Raw genomic sequence first — 19,037 nt, 5'->3', positions numbered from 1 at the left:
TACAAAATGTACCTGACCCTTAAATAACTGTGTGTACTTCTCTATAGCCCAGCATTACTGATCTCAAAGATGTGAAAAACAGAATGTACTTAGGAAAGAAGTAACAGCTACTTTCAATTACCTTGCCAAGGAATCTGGTAGAAAAATGACTAAAGAGATGCCTATACCCTCTATTAATTATTATGATTAGCATGTCTGCTGAGTACTGCTAAAACAGGATTCTAAATGATGCACTTGCTCAAAGTTCCCAAGAATGGAATTTCCTAGCTTCAGAGGTCAACAACTCACAATTCCATAAAGCAGTAAAAGGACCTTGCAAACCTTAGTTACTTATCTCCAATCAGAGTTCACACAAAGAAGAATTAAAACCTTTTATAACCTGACACGTGTAACTCATCAGATTTTTCAAACTTTACTTCAAGAATTACTGTTTTGCTATTTTTTTAACTAAGCACTCAGGTGTTAGGGTATTGAGCTAAAAACAGACTAATACAGCAGAGATCTTGGTTACTGCCCTCAAAAATCTCACATTTTAGTGGAGCAGCCAGGTAAGTAAACACATTTTTACAATACTGTACCAAAGTCCTTTGAGTTATTAAGGAGTCACAGAAGAAAGACCTGGGACAGAGTGGAGTCAGAGAAAAACTTCACCTGGGGCTCAAGACACAAGTAGAGATTAGCCAAGTAAGGAAAGAAGAGAGAACATACCCAGCAAAGGTAGCAGCAGGTACAAAGGACTGGAGGTGAGTGACCATGAATTTACAGATAATGCAAGGCTGGAATTGCTAATGTGTTGGTTAAGTGTTGATGGAGGTGTAGATCACATTAGACAGAAAACAGACGCTGTTAGAGACTGAAATAGAGGGAAATGAGACATATTTTATTGACAAAAGTGTTAGTCGCTCAGTTGTGTCCAACTTTTTGCCAACCCCATGGACTGTAACCCACCAGGCTCCTCTGTCCATGGAATTCTCCAGACAAGAATACTGGAATGGGTTGCCATTCTCTTCTCCAGGGGATCTTCACAACCCAGGAACAAACCCAGGTCTCGTGCATTGCAGGCAGATTCTTTACCGTCAGAACCACCAGTGAAGCCCTTGTTTCAGAATAAAAATAACAAATCCAAAACTAAGTCAAGGGCAGTTAAATGAAGAAAGGGAACTAGTTTGAGAGATAAAGAGGAAGGAGGGAACAAGATGGCAGAGGAATAGGACGGTGAGACCACTTTCTCCCCCACAAATTTATCAAGAGAACATTTGAATGCAGAGTAAAGTCCACAAAACAACTTCTGAATGCTGGCAGAGGACATCAGGCACCCAGAAAAGCAGCCCATTGTCTTCGAAAGGAGGTAGGAAAAAACATAAAAGATAAAAAGAGAGACAAAAGAGGTAAGGACAGAGCTCTGTCCCGGGAAGGGAGGCTTTAAAAAGAGAATTTTCCAAACACCAGGAAACACTCTCACTGGCGAGTCTGTGGCAAGCCTTGGAACCTCAGCGGGCCACATAACCAGGAGGAAAAAGAAATAAATAATTAAAACCCACAGATTACCCGCCAAACGGTAACTCCCAGCGGAGAAGCCACGCAGACGCCTGCATCCGCCATTAGCAAGCGGAGGCTGGGTAGGGAGGAGCCGGCTGAACTGTTTAGAGAGAGAACTGGGCCTGAATGCCATGAGAACAATCTGAGAGAACTAACTGGGGATAGCAAAGCAGACTGGGATAGCTTCCCCACGAAAAGGCAAAAAGCCCTAACCTAAGACTCCGCCAGCCACGCTCACAGAACAAAAGACTGAGCAGTGGGAGCCGGCTGCAGTTGGCCCATCCCCCATCCCCCACTGAGACAGGCAGGGGAGGGCAGCCAGAGCAGGAGGGGGCAACCGTGGCCCCAGAAAGGCATTAGATACCAAAATACAGGCAGGCTTTGTTGCTAGTCAAGACTTCTGGGGCTTGGGCCAGTCGATATCTGCCTGAGAAGGTGCGCCGGTTGTACACCCAGAAAACCAAGTGGCAGGGACCGGGGAGGCAATAAGTCGCAGCGACCACACTCACCAAACAGCTGGTCACCTGAGCTGCTCGGACCGGGGAAGGCACAAAACGCAGGCCCAACCAAGTCTGAGCCTTTATGGAGTACCCAAGAAACTAAACTTGAGCCGCTCAGACCTGGGAAGTGCATGCAACCCAGCGCTGGCCGTGAACAGTTCCCAGCAGAGCAACCTAGAGCCTGTGCAGTGTACACTGGGACAGCACACACACCATGAGCGAGGGCAAACCCAGTGTGGCCGAGACGCTGCGAGCACTCCCCACAGATGCCAAAGATATTTGTCTGCAGTGTTCCTCCATTCCCAGAACAGGACTGAACAACTGAGCCTTAAAAAGTGTCCACCACCGCCCCCTAGTGTCAGGACAGAAATTAGACACTGAAGAGACCAGCAAACAGAAGCTAAAACAGAGGGAACCACCTTGGAAATGACAGATAGAGAAGTCTAGAGGCTACTCCAAGAATAAGACCGAAAACCAGAGGCAAGAGGCTTAAGCCCGAATCCTGAGGACACCAGAGAACTCCTGACTCCAGGGAACATTAATCAATAGGAGCTCATCAAACGCCTTCATACCTACACTAAAACCAAGCACCTCCCAAGGGTCAACAAGTTCCAGAGCAAGACATACCATGCAAATTCTCCAGCAACACAGGAAAATAGCCCTGAGCTTCAATATACAGGCTGCCCAAAGTCACTCCAAAACCACTGATATCTCATAACTCATTACTGGACACTTCATTGCACTCCAGGGAGAAGAAATCCAGCTCCAACCACCAGAACACCGACACAAGTTTCCCTAACCAGGGAATTGACAAGTCACCCGTCCAACCCCACACACAGCGAGGAAACTACATAATAAAGAGAACTCCACAAACTGCCAGAAGAGGGAAAGGCCACCCCAAGCAAATCAATATAAGCAAGATGAAGAGGCAGAGAAATACCCAGAAAGTAAAGGAACGGGATAAATGCCCACCAACACAAACAAAAGAGGAAGATATAGGGATTCTACCTGATAAAGAATTTTGAATTATGATGGTGAAAATGATTAAAAATCTTGAAAGCAAAATGGAGTTACAGATAAATAACCTGGAGAAAAGGATTGAGAAGATGCAAGAAAGGTTTAATAAGGATTTAGAGAAATCCGGAGAAGGCAATGGCAAGCCACTCCAGTACTATTGCCTAGAAAATCCCATGGATGGAGGAGCCCGGTAGGCTGCAGTCCGTGGGGTCACTAAGCACGACTGAGTGACTTCACTTTCACTTTTCACTTTCACACATTGGAGAAGGAAATGGCAACCCACTCCAGTGTTCTTGCCTGGAGAATCCCAGGGACGGGGGAGCCTGGTGGGCTTCCATCTATGGGGTCACACAGAGTCGGACACGACTGAAGTGACTTAGCAGCAGCAGCAGCAGCAGCAGAGGAAATAAAAAAGAGTCAATATACAATGAATAATGCAATAGATGAGATCAGAAACACTCTGGAGGGAACAAACAGTAGAATAACAGAGGCAGAAGACAGGATAAGCGAACTAGAAGATAGAATTATAGAAATAAATGAAACAGAGAGGAAAAAAGAAAAACAAATTAAAAGAAATGAGGACAATATTAGAGACATATGGGACAATGTTAAATGCCTCAACATTCGAATCATAGGAGTCCCAGAAGAAGAAGACAAAAAGAAAGACCATGAGAGAATACTTGAGGAGATAATAGTTGAAAACTTCCCTAAAATGGGGAAAGAAATAATCACCCAAGTCCAAGAAACCCAGGGAGTCCCTAACAGGATAAACCCAAGGTGAAATACTCCAAGACACATATTAATCAAATTAACAAAGATCAAACACAAAGAACAAATATTAAAAGCAGCAAGGGAAAAGCAGCAAATAACACACAAGGGGATTCCCATAAGGATAACAGCTGATCTTTCAACAGAAACTCTTCAGGCCAGGAGGGAATGGCAAGACATACTTAAAGTGATGAAAGAAAATAACCTACAGCCCAGATTACAGTACCCAGCAAGGATCTCATTCAAATATGAAGGAGAAACCAAAAGCTTTACAGACAAGCAAAAGCTGAGAGAATTCAGCATCACCAAACCAGCTCTCCAACAAATGCTAAAGGATCTTTTCTAGACAGGAAACACAGAAAGGGTGTATAAACTCGAACCCAAAACAATAGAGAAAATGGCAATGGGACCATACTTATCAATAATTACCTTAAACGTAAATGGGTTGAATGCCCTAACCAAAAGACAAAGGCTGGCTGAATGGATACAAAACAAGACCCCCATATATGTTGTCTACAAGAGACCCACCTCAAAACAAGGGACACAGACAGACTGAAAGTGAAGGGCTGGAAAAAGACATTCCACGCAAATAGAGACCAAAAGAAAGCAGGAGTAACAATACTCGTATCAGATAAAATAGATTTTAAAACAAAGGTTGTGAAAAGAGACAAAGAAGGAAACTACATAATGATCAAAGGATCAATCCAAGATGAAGATATAACAATCATAAATATTTATGCACCCAACATAGGAGCACCACAATATGTAAGACAATTACTAACAAGTATGAAAGGGGAAATTAACAACAACGCAATAATAGTGGGAGATTTTAATATCCCACTTACACCTATGGATAGATCAACTAAACAGAAAATTAACAAGGAAACACAAACTTTAAATGATACAATAGACCATTAGACCTAATAGATCTCTATAGGACATTTCACCCCAAAACAATGAATTTCACCTTTTTCTCAAGCGCACACGGAACCCTTTCCAGGATAGATCACATCCTGGGCCATAAATCTAGCCTTGGTAAATTCAAAAAAATTGAAATCATTCCAAGCATCTTTTCTGACCACAGTGCAGTAAGATTAGATCTCAATTACAAGAGAAAAACTATTAAAAATGTCAACATATGGAGGCTGAACAACACGCTGCTGAATAACGAACAAATCATAGAAGAAATCAAAAGAGAAATCAAAATATGCATAGAAATGAATGAAAATGAAAACACGACAACCAAAACCTCTGGGACACTGTAAAAGCAGTGCTAAGGGGAAGGTTCATAGCAATACAGGCACACCTCAAGAAACAAGAAAAAAGTCAACCAAATAACCTAACTCTACACCTAAAAAAACTAGAAAAGGAAGAAATGAAGAACCCCAGGGTTAGTAGAAGGAAAGAAATCTTAAAAATTAGGGCAGAAATAAATGCAAAAGAAACAAAAGAGGCCATAGCAAAAATCAACAAAGCCAAAAGCTGGTTCTTTGAAAGGGTAAATAAAATTGACAAACCACTAGCCAGATTTATCAAGAAACAAAGGGAGAAGAACCAAATCAATAAAATTAGAAATGAAAATGAAGAGATCACAACCGACAACACAGAAATAGAAAGGCTCATTAGAGAATACTATCAGCAATTATATGGCAATAAAATGGACAACTTGGAAGAAATGGACAAATCCTTAGAAAAGTACAACTTTCCAAAACTGAACCAGGAAGAAATAGAAAATCTTAGCAGACCCATCACAAGCACGGAAATAGAAGCTATAATAAAAAATCTTCCAGCAAACAAAAGCCCAGGTCCAGATGGCTTCACAGCTGAATTCTACCAAAAATTTAGAGAAGAGCTAACACCTATTCTACTCAAACTCTTCCAGAAAATTGCTGAGGAAGGGAAACTTCCAAACTCATTCTATGAGGCCACCAATACCCTAATCCCAAAACCTGGTAAAGATCCCACAATAAAAGAAAACTACAGGCCAATATCACTGATGAACATAGATGCAAAAATCCTTAACAAAATTCTAGCAATCAGAATCCAACAACACATTAAGAAAGCATGTGACATGGCCCACATCATGATCAAGTGGGCTTTATCCCAGGAATGCAAGGATTCTTCAATATCCGCAAATCAATCAATGTAATACACCACATTAACAAACTGAAAAATAAAAATCATATGATTATCTCAATAGATGCAGAGAAAGCCTTCGACAAAATTCAACATCCATTTATGATAGAAACCCTCCAGAAAGTGGGAATAGAAGGGACATACCTCAACATAATAAAAGCTATATATGACAAACCCACAGAACACATTATCCTCAACGGTGAAAAACTGAAAGCATTTCCCCTAAAGTCAGGAACAAGACAAGGGTGCCCACTCTCACCACTACTATTCAACATACTTCTGGAAGTTTTGGCTACAGCAATCAGAGCAGAAAAAGACATAAAAGGAATCCAAATTGGAAAAGAAGAAGTAAAACTTTCACTGTTCGCTGATGACATGATCCTCTACACAGAAAACCCTAAAGACTCTACCAGAAAACTACTAGAGTTAATCAATGAATACAGTAAAGTTGCAGGATATAACATTGGAGAAGGAAATAGCAACCCACTCCAGTATTCTTGCCTGGAGAATCCCAGGGACGGGGGAGCCTGGTGGGCTTCCGTCTATAGGGTCACACAGAGTCGGACACGACTGAAGTGACTTAGCAGCAGCAGAAGCAGGATATAAAATCAACACAAAGAAATCCCTTGCATTCCTATACACTAATAATGAGAAAATAGAAAGAGAAATTAAAGAAATTATTCCATTCACTGTTGCAATGAAAAGAATAAAATACTTAGGAATGTATCTACCTAAAGAAACAAAAGACCTGTACATAGAGAACTATAAAACACTGGTGAAAGAAATCAGAGAGGACACTAATAGATGGAGAAATATACTGTGTTCTTGGATTGGAAGAATAAATATTGTAAAAATGAGTATACTACCCAAAGTAATTTATACATTCAATGCAATGCCTATCAAGTTACCAACGATATTTTTCACAGAGCTAGAACAAATAATCTCACAATTTGTATGGAAATACAAAAAACCTCGAATAGCCAAAGCAATCTTGAGGAAGAAGAATGGAACTGGGGGGATCAACCTGCCGGACTTCAGGCTCTACTACAAAGCCACAGTCATCAAGACAGTATGGTACTGGCATAAAGACAGAAATATAGATCAATGGAACAAAATAGAAAGCCCAGAGATAAATCCATGCACTTATGGACACCTTATCTTTGACAAAGGAGGCAAGAATATAAAATGGAGAAAAGACAGTCTCTTTAACAAGTGCTGCTGGGAAAACTGGTCAGCCACTTGTAAAAGATTGAAACTAAAACACTTCCTAACACTGTACACAAAAATAAACTCAAAATGGATTAGAGAGCTAAATGTAAGGCCAGAAACTATAAAACTCCTAGAGGAGAACATAGGCAAAACACTCTTCGACATAAATCACAGCAGGATCCCCATGACCCACCTCCCAGAATACTGGAAATAAAAGCAAAAATAAACAAATGGGACCTAATTAAGATTAAAAGGTTCTGCACAGCAAAGGAAACTATAAGCAAGGTGAAAAGACAGCCTTCAGAATGGGAGAAAATAATAGCAAATGAAACAACTGACAAAGAATTAATCTCTAAACTATACAAACAGCTCCTTCAGCTCAATTCCAGAAAAATAAACGACCCAATCAAAAAATGGGCCAAAGAACTAAACAGACATTTCTCCAAAGAAGTCATACAGATGGCTAACAAACACATGAAAAGATGCTCAACATCCCTCATAATCAGAGAAATGCAAATCAAAACCACAATGAGATACCATTTCACACCAGTCAGAATGGCTGCTATCCAAAAGTCTACATGCAATAAATGCTGGAGAGGGTGTGGAGAGAAGGGAACCCTCTTACACTGTTGGTGGGAATGCAAACTAGTACAGCCACTATAGAGAACAGTGTGGAGATTCCTTAAAAAACTGGAAAGAGAACTGCCACACGATCCAGCAATTGCCCTCCTGGGCATACACACCGAGGAAACCAGAATTGAAAGAGACACATGTACTCCAATGTTCATCGCAGCACTGTTTATAATAGCCAGGATATGGAAGCAACCTAGATGTCCATCTGCAGACGAATGGATAAGAAAGCTTTGGTACATATACACAATGGAGTATTACTCAGCCATTGAAAAGAATGCATTTGAATCAGTTCTAATGAGGTGGATGAAACTGGAGCCTATTATACAGAGTGAAGTAAACCAGAAAGAAAAACACCAATACAGTACACTAACGCATATATATGGAATTTAGAAACATGGAAATGATAACCCTGTATACGAGACAGCAAAAGAGACACAAATGTATAGAACAGTCTTTGGGACTCTGTGGGAGAGGGCGAGGGTGGGATGATTTGGGAGAATGGCATTGAAACATGTATATTACCATATGTGAAACAAATCGCCAGTTCAGGGTCGATGCATGTTACAAGATGCTCGGGGCTGGTGTGCAGGGATGACCCAGAGGGAGGATAAGGGGACAAGGGAGGTGGGAGGGGTTTCAGGAAGGGGAACTCATGTACACCTGGGGCGGATTCATGTCAATGTATGGCAAAACCAACCAGTATAATATTGTAAAATAATTAGCATCCAAAAAAAATAAAAAAATTTAAAGAAAGAGAGAGATAAAGAGAAGAAAGAATCAATAGATCCTAAGATCAATGAGAGTGATTAGAGGTGAAAAAAAGGAGTCTACAGTAATTTCAAAGCTTAAGGTTTCTAACTGACTGATAGGGAATTTTTTTCAAAGGGGTCAGTAATTCCGAGGAAACTGCTAAGTTCAGACACTTTAGGTAGAGATGCCTAAAAAAAGTATAGTTAAGTTCAGTTCAGTTCAGTCGCTCAGTTGTGTCTGACTCTTTGCGACCCCATGAATCATAGCATGCCAGGCCTCCCTGTCCATCACCAACTCCCAGAGTTCACTCAAACTCATGTCCATCGAGTCGGTGATGCCATCCAGCCATCTTATTCTCTGTCATCGCCTTCTCCTCACGCCCCCAATCCCTCCCAGCATTAGAGTCTTTTCCAGTGATTCAACTCTTCACATGAGGTGGCCAAAGTATTGCAGTTTCAGCTTTAGCATCAGTCCTTCCAATGAACACCCAGGATTGATCTCCTTTAGAATGGACTGGTTGGATCTCCTTGCAGTCCAAGGGACTCTCAAGAGTCTTCTCCAACACCACAGCTCAAAAGCATCAATTCTTCAGTGATCAGCTTTCTTCACAGTCCAATTCTCACATCCATACATGACCACTGGAAAAACCATAGCCTTGACTAGACAGACCTTTGTTGGCAAAGTAATGTCTCTGCTTTTTAATATACTATCTATGTTGGTCATAACTTTCCTTCCAAGGAGCAAGCGTCTTTTAATTTCATGGCTGCAATCAGCATCTGCAGTGATTTTGGAGCCCCCAAAAATAAAGTCTGACACTGTTTCCACTGTTTCCCCATCTATTTCCCATGAAGTGATGGGACCAGATGCCATGATCTTTGTTTTCTGAATGTTTAGCTTCAAGCCAACCTTTTCACTCTCCTCTTTCACTTTCATCAAGAGGCTTTTGAGTTCCTCTTCACTTTCTGCCATAAGGGTAGTGTCATCTGCATATCTGAGTTTATGGATATTTCTCCTGGCAATCTTGATTCCAGCTTGTGCTTCTTCCAGCCCAGCATTCCTCATGATGTACTCTGCACATAAGTTAAACAAGCAGGGTGACAATATACTTCCTTGACGTACTCCCTTTCCTATTTGGAACCAGTCTGTTGTTCCATGTACAGTTCTAACTGTTGTTTCCTGACCTGCATCCAGGTTTCTCAAGAGGCAGGTCAGGTGGTCTGGGATTCCCATCTCTTTCAGAATGTTCCACAGTTTACTGTGATCCACACAGTCAAAGGCTTTGGCATAGTCAATGAAGCAGAAATAGATGTTTTTCTGGAACTCTCTTGCTTTCTCCATGATCCAGCGGATGTTGGCAATTTGATCTCTGGTGCTTCTGCCTTTTCTAAAACCTGTTTGAACATCTGGAAGTTCACGGTTCACATATTGCTGAAGCCTGGCTTGGAGAATTTTGAACATGACTTTACTAGTGTGTGAGATGAGTGCAATTGTGCGGTAGTTTGAGCATTCTTTGGCATTGCCTTTCTTTGGGATTGGAATGAAGACTGACCTTTTCCAGTCCTGTGGCCACTGCTGAGTTTTCCAAATTTGCTGGCATATTGAGGGCAGCACTTTCACAGCATCATCTTCCGGGATTTGAAATAGCTCAACTGGAATTCCATCACCTCCACTAGCTTTGTTTGTAGTGATGCTTTCTTTCTAAGTCCCACTTGACTTCACATTCCAGGATGTCTGGCTCTAGGTGAGTGATCACACCATCGTGATTATCTTGGTCGTGAAGATCTTTCTTGTACAGTTCTTCTGTGTATTCTTGCCACCTCTTCTTAATATCTTCTTCTTCTGTTAGGTCCATACCATTTCTGTCCTTTATCGAGCTCATCTTTGCATGGAATATTCTCTTGGTATCTCTAATTTTCTTGAAGAGATCTCAAGACCTTATCAAAAGAAAGCTAATCTTACAGATATGAAACACCTGTATTGCAGGAGTCATCAGAATATAGATAGCAGTTGAAGCTGTGGATTTGAATGAGAAAGTAAACATGAGTAAAGTAACAAGCAAATTATGGAAAGTACAGTATATAAACATGTAAAAGGTATTTAGAAATACCTTAAAATAAAAATCTTTAAAGAAGACTATGGACTATTGGTTTGAGAGGGGAAAAATGATACCTTGATTCAGCATTTAACAAATATTTATTGTGTCCCAACCATGTATCAGGCACTGTTACAACAGTTAGGAAAAGAACCAGGAAAAAGATGTTACAGACACCAGGGAAAGAAGTATCTCTTTAAAAAAGAGTGGTAAGTTGTGTCAAATAAAGATAGAAAAGTGTAAGCATTTTGGGTGGTCATTGGTGGCTAAGAAATTGGTAGGGAGATAACGCTTATAACTCAGCTGCATTAAATAAAGACACATAATAAGTTCCAAAAACACTGATATCAATATCAGAAGCTGAAAGGCAGTAAAATTCAAGATTAAAACAATGACAAAAGACAAATTAGTACTCCAAAGAAACCTAAATCAACCTACTATCCTAATCTCATCAATCACGTCAACAGAATAATGGATCCTAGCATTTATTTAAAAATACAGGAATAGTGTGGGAATAAGGAAAATGTAGGCTAAAAAGGAAAAAAGTTTAATTTGGATGGTATCAAGTCCCACAAAAAATCAGATTAGAAAAAGCAGAAAGCAAATAATGTTACTTATTAAAAGTTACCCCAGCCACTATCTGCAAACACATGAGAGCAAATAATTACTTAAATTATCCATTCCCATTTCACCTCTCAATGAGTAAAGCTTTTCTTACGGAATGTTGGATAAAGGAGCTCTCATTAAGTAAGGTCAAGTAGATGGTGATGGTCAGATAGAAAGCATCTACCTGAAAAAATAGATATTCCAAAACAAATATAAAAGTTTTATCTTAGTAAATGTTTCTAGGAAAGGTGTGTGAGGCAGGCAGGATTACAAAGAAGAGACAGAAGATGGTAAGAAGTACACAGGTGATTTGGAGACTCATATAGTAATGGAACATTTCATGCAAAAGTGAAGTCACTCAGTCGTGTCTGACTCTTTGCGACACCATGGACTGTAGCCCACCAGGCTCCTCAGTCCATGGGGTTTCCCAGGCATGAATACTGGAGTTGGTTGCAATTTCCTTCTCCCAGGGAGCTTCTGAACCCTGGTCTGGGCCCACATTGACGGCAGGTGCTTTATCGTCTGAGCTACTATGCACAATAAAGGACAGAAATGGTATGGACCTAACAGAAGCAGAAGATATTAAGAAGAGGTGGCAAGAATATGCAGAACTATACAAAAAAGATCTTCATGACCAAGATAATCACAATGGTGTGATCACTCACCTAGAGCCAGACAATCTGGAATGCAAAGTCAAGTGGGCCTTAGGAAGATCACTACAAACAAAGCTAGTGGAGGTGATAGAAGAATTTCAGTTGAGATATTTCAAATACTAAAAGATGATGCTGTGAAAGTGCTGCTCTCAATATACCAGCAAATTTGGAAAACTCAGTAGTGGCCACAGGACTGGAAAAAATAAGTTTCCATTCCAATCCCAAAGAAAGGCAATGCCACAGAATGCTCAAACGACTGCACAATTGCACTCATCTCACACGAGCAAAGTAATGTTCAAAATTCTCCAAGCCAGGCTTCAATAGGACGTGAATCTTGAACTTCCAGATGTTCAAGCTGGTTTTAGAAAAGGCAGAGGAACCAGAGCTAAAACTTCCAATATCCACTGGATCATAGAAAAAGCAAGAGAGTTCCAGAAAAATATGTACTTCTGCTTTATTGATTATGCCAAAGTCTTTATTTGTGTGGACCACAACAAACTCAGGAAAATTCTTCAAGAGATGAGAATACCAGACTATCTGACCTGCCTCTTGAAAAATGTGTATGCAGGTCAGGAAACAAGAGTTAGAACTGGACATGGAACAACAGACTGGTTCCAAATAGGAAAGGAGTACATCAAGGCTTAAAATTGTCACCCTACTTCTTTAACTTATACGCAGAGTACATCATAAAAAACACCGGGCTGGATGAAGCAGAAGCTGGAATCAAGATTGCTGGGAGACATATCAATAATCTCAGATATGCAGATGACACCACCCTTAGGGCAGAAAGTGAAGAAGAACTAAAAAGCCTCTTGATGAAATTGAAAGAGGAGAGTGAAAAAGTTGGCTTAAAGCTCAACATTCAGAAAACTAAGATCATGGCATCCAATCCCATCACTTCATGGGAAATAGATGGGGAAACAGTGTCAGACTTTATTTTCTTGGGCTCTAAAATCACTGCATATAGTGACTGCAGCCATGAAATTAAAAGACGCTTGCTCCTTGGAAGGAAAGTTATGACCAACCTCAGTTCAGTTCAGTTCAGTTGCTCAGTCATGTCCGACTCTTTGCAACCCCATGAATCACAGCACGCCAGGCCTCCCTGTCTATCCCCAACTCCCGGAGTTCACTCAAACTCATGTCCATCGAGTCGGTGATGCCATCCAGCCATCTCATTCTCTGTCGTCCGCTTCTCCTGCCCTCAATCCCTCCCAGCATCAGAGTCTTTTCCAGAGAGTCAACTCTTCGCATGAGGTGACCAAAGTATTGGAGCTTCAATTCTAAAATTGAATTGAACAATGAACACCCAGGACTGATCTCCTTTAGAATGGACCGGTTGGATCTCCTTGCAGTCCAAGGGACTCTCAAGAGTCTTCTCCAACACCACAGTTCAAAAGTGATCAGCTTTCTTCACAGTCCAAATCTCACATCCATATATGACCACTGAAAAAACCACAGCCTTGACTAGACGGACTTTGGTTGGCAAAGTAATGTCTCTGCTTTTTAATATGCTATCTAGGTTGGTCATAACTTTCCCTTCCAAGGAGTAAGTGTTTTTTAATTTCATGGCTGCAATCATCATCCACAGTGATTTTGGAGCCCAAAAAAATAAAGTCTGACATTGTTTCCACTGTTTCCCCATCTATTTGTCATGAAGTGATGGGACCAGATGCCATGATCTTAGTTTTCTGAATGTTGAGCTTTAAGCCAACTTTTTCACTCTCCTCTTTCACTTTCATCAAGAGGCTTTTGAGTGCCTCTTCACTTTCTGCCATAAGGGTGGTGTCATCTGCATATCTGAGGTTATTGATATTTCTCCCAGCAATCTTGATTCCAGCTTGTGCTTCTTCCAGCCCAGCATTCCTCATGATGTACTCTGCATATAAGTTACCTAGACAGCATATTAAAAAGCAGAGACATTACTTTGCCAACAAAGGTCCGTCTAGTCAAGGCTATGGTTTTTCCAGTAGTCATGTATGGATGTGAGAGTTGGACTATAAAGAAAGCTGCTGCTGCTGCTGCTGCTAAGTCGCTTCAGTTGTGTCCGACTCTGTGTTACCCCATAGACGGCAGCCCACCAGGCTCCCCTCTCCCTGGGATTCTCCAGGCAAGAACACTGTGCCGAAGAATTGATGCTTTTGATCTATGGTGTTAGAGAGGACTGTTGAGAGTCCGTTGGACAGCAAGGAGATTCAACCAGTCCATCCTAAAGGAAATCAGTCCTGAATATTCATTGGAAGGACTGATGCTGAAGCTGAAACTCCAATATTTTGGCCACCTGATGCAAAGAACTGACTTATTTAAATAGACCCTGATGCTGGTAAAGATTGAAGGCAGGAGAAGAGGATGACAGAGGATGAGATGGTTGGATGCCATCACCGAGTCAATGGACACGAGTCTGAGTAAATTCCGGGAGTTGTGGATAGACAGGGAGACCTGGCATGCTGCAGTCCATGGGGTCACAAAGAGGCGGACACGACTAAACAACTGAACTGACTGGGGCATAGACATCAAAATCCCAGATCGAATCTGCAGCATTTAAACTACGATGTAGAAAACCATTGTAAAATAAAAAAGGCAATACACTTACTGGTCTAGTGAAAAATTAGTTTACCATCTTTAAAAATAGGGATAGAATTTTCCCTGCCTACTTCTTGTTCTGTTATACCTATGCAGTTGTACTACAGTGTTTATCAGGCACACATGAGCGGGTCAGGCTGAAAGTGAGGCGCTTGTCACAAAAGGCTTGCCTTTCTCTCCCTCTTACCTGTTGCCTGCTGCTTCAGGTAAGGAACCTGGTAAGATCCAGGACCCACACGATCCTCAGTACTGCCACCTTCAGCCAATCTAAGCACACGAGGAGCCCGGTCATACATAATGGCGTGAGGGGAGGGGTGGGCGGCTGCAAAGAGATTAAGAACAGAGCAGCTAGAAGAAATGATAGAGCAAAAAGTAGTCAACAAACTGAGAAGACCCGGGAAGAATTTCTGTAAATGGAGAAGCTAGCGCAGGGCCTATCGCCCCACCTGCTGATTGGTGTCAGATTTCTCCCAGGCGACTTCTAGCCGCATGGAAAGCTTGAGAACAGCGTAACTAGACGCAGGACTTCCCACAGAATCAGCGGTTCCCCAACCGAGCCCTGAACTCCGCTCCAGGTGCTTCCGGGCCTGCCTCCGCGCGGTGCTCGCCTCCCGGAAGGCCCCGGACGCAAGGCCGAGGCGCTCTTCGCGAGCCGGGCCCTGGGAGCATGCGCGCCGAGCCGCAGGCCGTCCCGAGCCGCGCCGCCCGGCCCTCTTGGCTTCCTGAAGGCGAGGACTTACTCGAACCCCCGCGAGCCTCTTACTTTTCTAACTACACTGGATCCTGACTCGTCAGAAAACCTCTAGAAAACGCGTTAGGAGTTAGGGCTAATTTGATCGTGATCCATTTTCCTTTAAGTCAGGGCGGCTGGGAAAGAGACGAGCAAAAATTGTGAAGGAAAAGCCTTACTACGGAAAGAAACGATTCTGCGCCCACATCCCTAACTCCCACCACAACTATGCTCACACCCCAGGGGGAAAGAAAGCACTTCTGACTTTATGCCAGATATAGTCCACACGGTGCTCAGAAAAACCCAAAAGGTGCTGGTGACCGAGACAGAAAACCCGGGGGAAGAAGAAAAACTCGCCAACCGAAGCAATGCAAATCCGGGTAACTGAAAGGTGCTTCTGTTGTCAGGTACCAAGCAACAGCAGCAGACTCATTACTCTGTTCATGAAATAAAACAGAGGCGTTGAGAAAGCTCAGCTCCATACAAGGCTTATCTGTATCTCGACAATGTATCTGTTGGACCTTTTGCCTACTCAATAACCTGAATAGTTATTTACTCACTTAAAAAACACTGGCGTATACTGTCGGTTCAGTATCCTGCTAGGTTGTGGGGACCCAAAGATATAATCTTCATCAGGTCTTCTCTGTCTTATAGAGAAAGACGCGTATAATCCATAACAAGATAGATGGATAAAATGATTTTTAAAAAATTTCAGCACTTTAGATACCGCCCCTTCCTACTAAGAAACTGATACTTAACTGTATCAGTCAGTCAGTTCAGTGGCTCAGTCGTGTCCGACTTTTTGTGACCCTATGGACTGCAGCATGCCAGGCTTCGCTATCCATCACCAACTCCTGAAGCTTGCTCAAACTCATGTCCAAGGAGTCGGTGATATCATCCAATTGTCTGTTGTCCCCTTCTCCTCTATGGTGACCGCAAAAAGCAAATTCATGTCCAAGGCACTGGTGCAGGCTCTCACCTCCTGATTTTTCTCGTCTGCAGCAGTCCACATTACTCTGCAGCGGTAAGGGTTTGAAAATGGAAGTGCCAAAGGAGGCTTTTCTACTTCCTGTCTGGATTTTATTTTTGTCCCCTGGTGCCAACCTAGTTTAGACAAAAGGAGCTCTTTATAGGGTCTATCAAAGCTTTTTTACGTATCTCCAAAGGGGATTTTGTAACCTTAGGACCTGTGTCGGAGAAGGCAATGGCAAGCCACTCCAGTACTCTTGCCTAGAAAATCGCATGGACAGAGAAGCATGGTGGGCTGCAGTCCATGGGGTCGCTACTAGTCGGACAGGACTGAGCGACTTCACTTTTACTTTTCACTTTCACACATTGGAGAAGGAAATGGCAACCCACTCCAGTGTTCTTGCCTGGAGAACCTCCGGGATGGCGGAGCCTGGTGGGCTGCTGTCTATGTGGTCGCACAGAGTCGGACACGACTGAAGTGACTTAGCAGCAGCAGCAGCAGGACCTGTGTACCAACTAGGAATGAGCTTCCCAAGTGGCTATAGTAGTAAAAAACCTGCCTGTCTGCAGGACACGTAAGAGATGCCGGTTTGTTTGATCCCTGTTTGGGAAGATTCCCTAGAAAAGGGCGTGGCAACCCACTCCCATATTCCTGCCTGGAGAATCCCAAGGACAGAAGAGCCTGGCGGGCTATAGTCCACAGTTTCACAAAGAGTCCGAGACGACTGAAACAGCTTAGCACACACGCACCAGCTACGAATACAGAATTTTTATCTTGCTACCCCCTCAGTGTGTGGTCTTTCCTCAAATACCTCACAGAGAGGGATAGCTGATTAGTGGCAAGACTAGTGTTTCAGAGTCTTGTAGTGAGATCCTATTTAAATATTTGTGGTCAGATCTTTTTTAAATATGGCACCACTGAGGTACAGGGTCTGCAGTCTTCCTAATTTTGTAACACTTGGTCGCTGAGAATTCTGTATTCCTAACAAAAGGCTTTTCTTTGAAAAGTTCTTAGTATGAAAATCCTTTAACTATTTCCTTGATTACTGTGGCTGTTCTAACTTCCCCAGTGTTTATTTCCATCTTATGGTTCAATAACCAGAATAATACAAAATATTTAAGAATTGGAAGATACTTTTAAAATGAGAACAGCAAACCTTTTTACTTATTTCTCAGTGTGGTAAATATTTCTTGAATAGTTTAGAATGAGTGTGCTACTAATAAAATTATGTTAACATAGAATTATAATTATATATGAACACAAATAATTTGATTCAGCATTCTTCAGTTCCTACGAAATAGTTTTAATGCTAATCAACCACACTGTATTACCATTACCATAGTAAGAGATGGAAACTGTCTTTGAATTTAGGTTTATTTGACTGCAAAATTTGGGTTCTTTCCATTTCTCTATACTGGTTTCCACAAAAACTGTAAAATGAAGCTTGGAAGTGGGAATTCTGCTTTAAGTAGCATTAAATACCTTATAAATATAAAAACTGAATTGTTTTTGAAACTAATTTCTTCACCTCATGATGGTTTTCCATTTTTTTCCATTGTTTTGCTTTTGTTAAAAAAAAAATCAAGCAATAGTAACAAATCATTTAGCACGTATCAATCAAATGTGTATACTTTGTCAATGTTATTAGAGGTCATATTGTAAAGTGATATCGTTGTTCATTAAGTAATGCCCAACTCTTGTGACTCCATGGACTATACCCACTAGGCTCCTTCTGTCCATGGGATTTCCCAGGCAAGAATACTAGAGTGGGTTGCCATTTCCTTCTTCAGAGGATCTTCCCAACCAAGGGTTCAAACCTGCATCTCCTACATGAACAGGAAGGTTCTTTACCACTGAGCCGCAAGGGAAGTTAGTAAAGTGATAACACATTCAAGTTAAAAAGGTTAAAAAAAAAATAATATAATGATTTGAAGCTTATACAGTATATTTTATGTTCAATATTTTAATTTATGTTTAAGCTGCAGATTTAATGTGATTCTGAAATCATGAAATGTGTTGTTTTAACTATAGTTGATTTACAATGTGTTAATTTTTGCTGTAGAGCAAAGTGACTCAGTTACATACATACACACATTCTTTTTCATATTCTTTTCCATTATTGTTAATCCCAGGATATTGAATATAGATCCCTGTGCTATACAGTAGGACCTTGTTGTTTATGCATCCTGTAGGTAATAATTTGCACCTGCTAACCCCAGACCCCCAGTCCCTCCCTCCCCTGCTCTCCTTCCTCTTGGTAACAACAAACCTGCTCTCCCTGTGGCCCTCAGTCTGTGACTCAGTTTCTGTTTCGTAGATAGGTTCATTTGTGTCATATTTTAGAGTCGACACATTAAGTGATATCATATGGTATTTGTCTTTCTCTTTCTGACTTATTTAGCTTAGTATAAAAATCTCCAGTTGCATCCACGTGGCTGCAAATGGCATTGTTTTGTTCATTTTTATGGCTGAGTAACTGAAGGAAAGTTATGACCAACCTAGATAGTATATTAAAGAGCAGAGACATTACTTTACCAACCAAGTTCCGTCTAGTCAAGGCTATGGTTTTTCCCGAGGTCATGTATGGATGTGAGAGTTGGACTGTGAAGAAAGCTGATCTCTGAAGAATTGATGCTTTTGAACTGCGGTGCTGGAGAAGACTCTTGAGAGTCCCTTATACTGCAAGGAGATCCAACCAGTACATTCTAAAGGAGATCAATCCTGGGTATTCATTGGAAGGACTGATGCTGAAGCTGAAACTGCAATACTTTGGCCACCTCATGTGACAAGTTGACTCACTGGAAAAGACTCTTATGCTGGGAAAGGTTGGGAGCGGGAGGAGAAGGGGACGACA

The 19,037-nt window shown here is 41.6% G+C and overlaps 1 protein-coding gene across 1 annotated transcript in view; it reads right to left on the bottom strand.

The window, feature by feature from the left end:
• The window catches only part of STPG2 (sperm tail PG-rich repeat containing 2), a 376,150-nt gene extending 361,371 nt beyond the window's left edge, over positions 1–14,779 (bottom strand). Inside the window, exon 1 of the mRNA XM_055434603.2 lies at positions 14,671–14,779. Within this exon, the coding sequence (XP_055290578.2) occupies positions 14,671–14,779 (109 nt within the window). The remainder of the gene's footprint in view (positions 1–14,670) is intronic.
• Between the last annotated feature and the right edge of the window lie 4,258 nt (positions 14,780–19,037).

The sequence above is a fragment of the Moschus berezovskii genome, chromosome 5 (assembly GCF_049115385.1).
Source record: "Moschus berezovskii isolate FMDL1 chromosome 5, NW_MosBer_1.0, whole genome shotgun sequence".
Classification (NCBI taxonomy): Eukaryota; Metazoa; Chordata; class Mammalia; order Artiodactyla; family Moschidae; genus Moschus; species Moschus berezovskii.
Note: the sequence above shows the minus strand (reverse complement) of the source record. Positions and strands in the feature narration are given on the sequence as shown.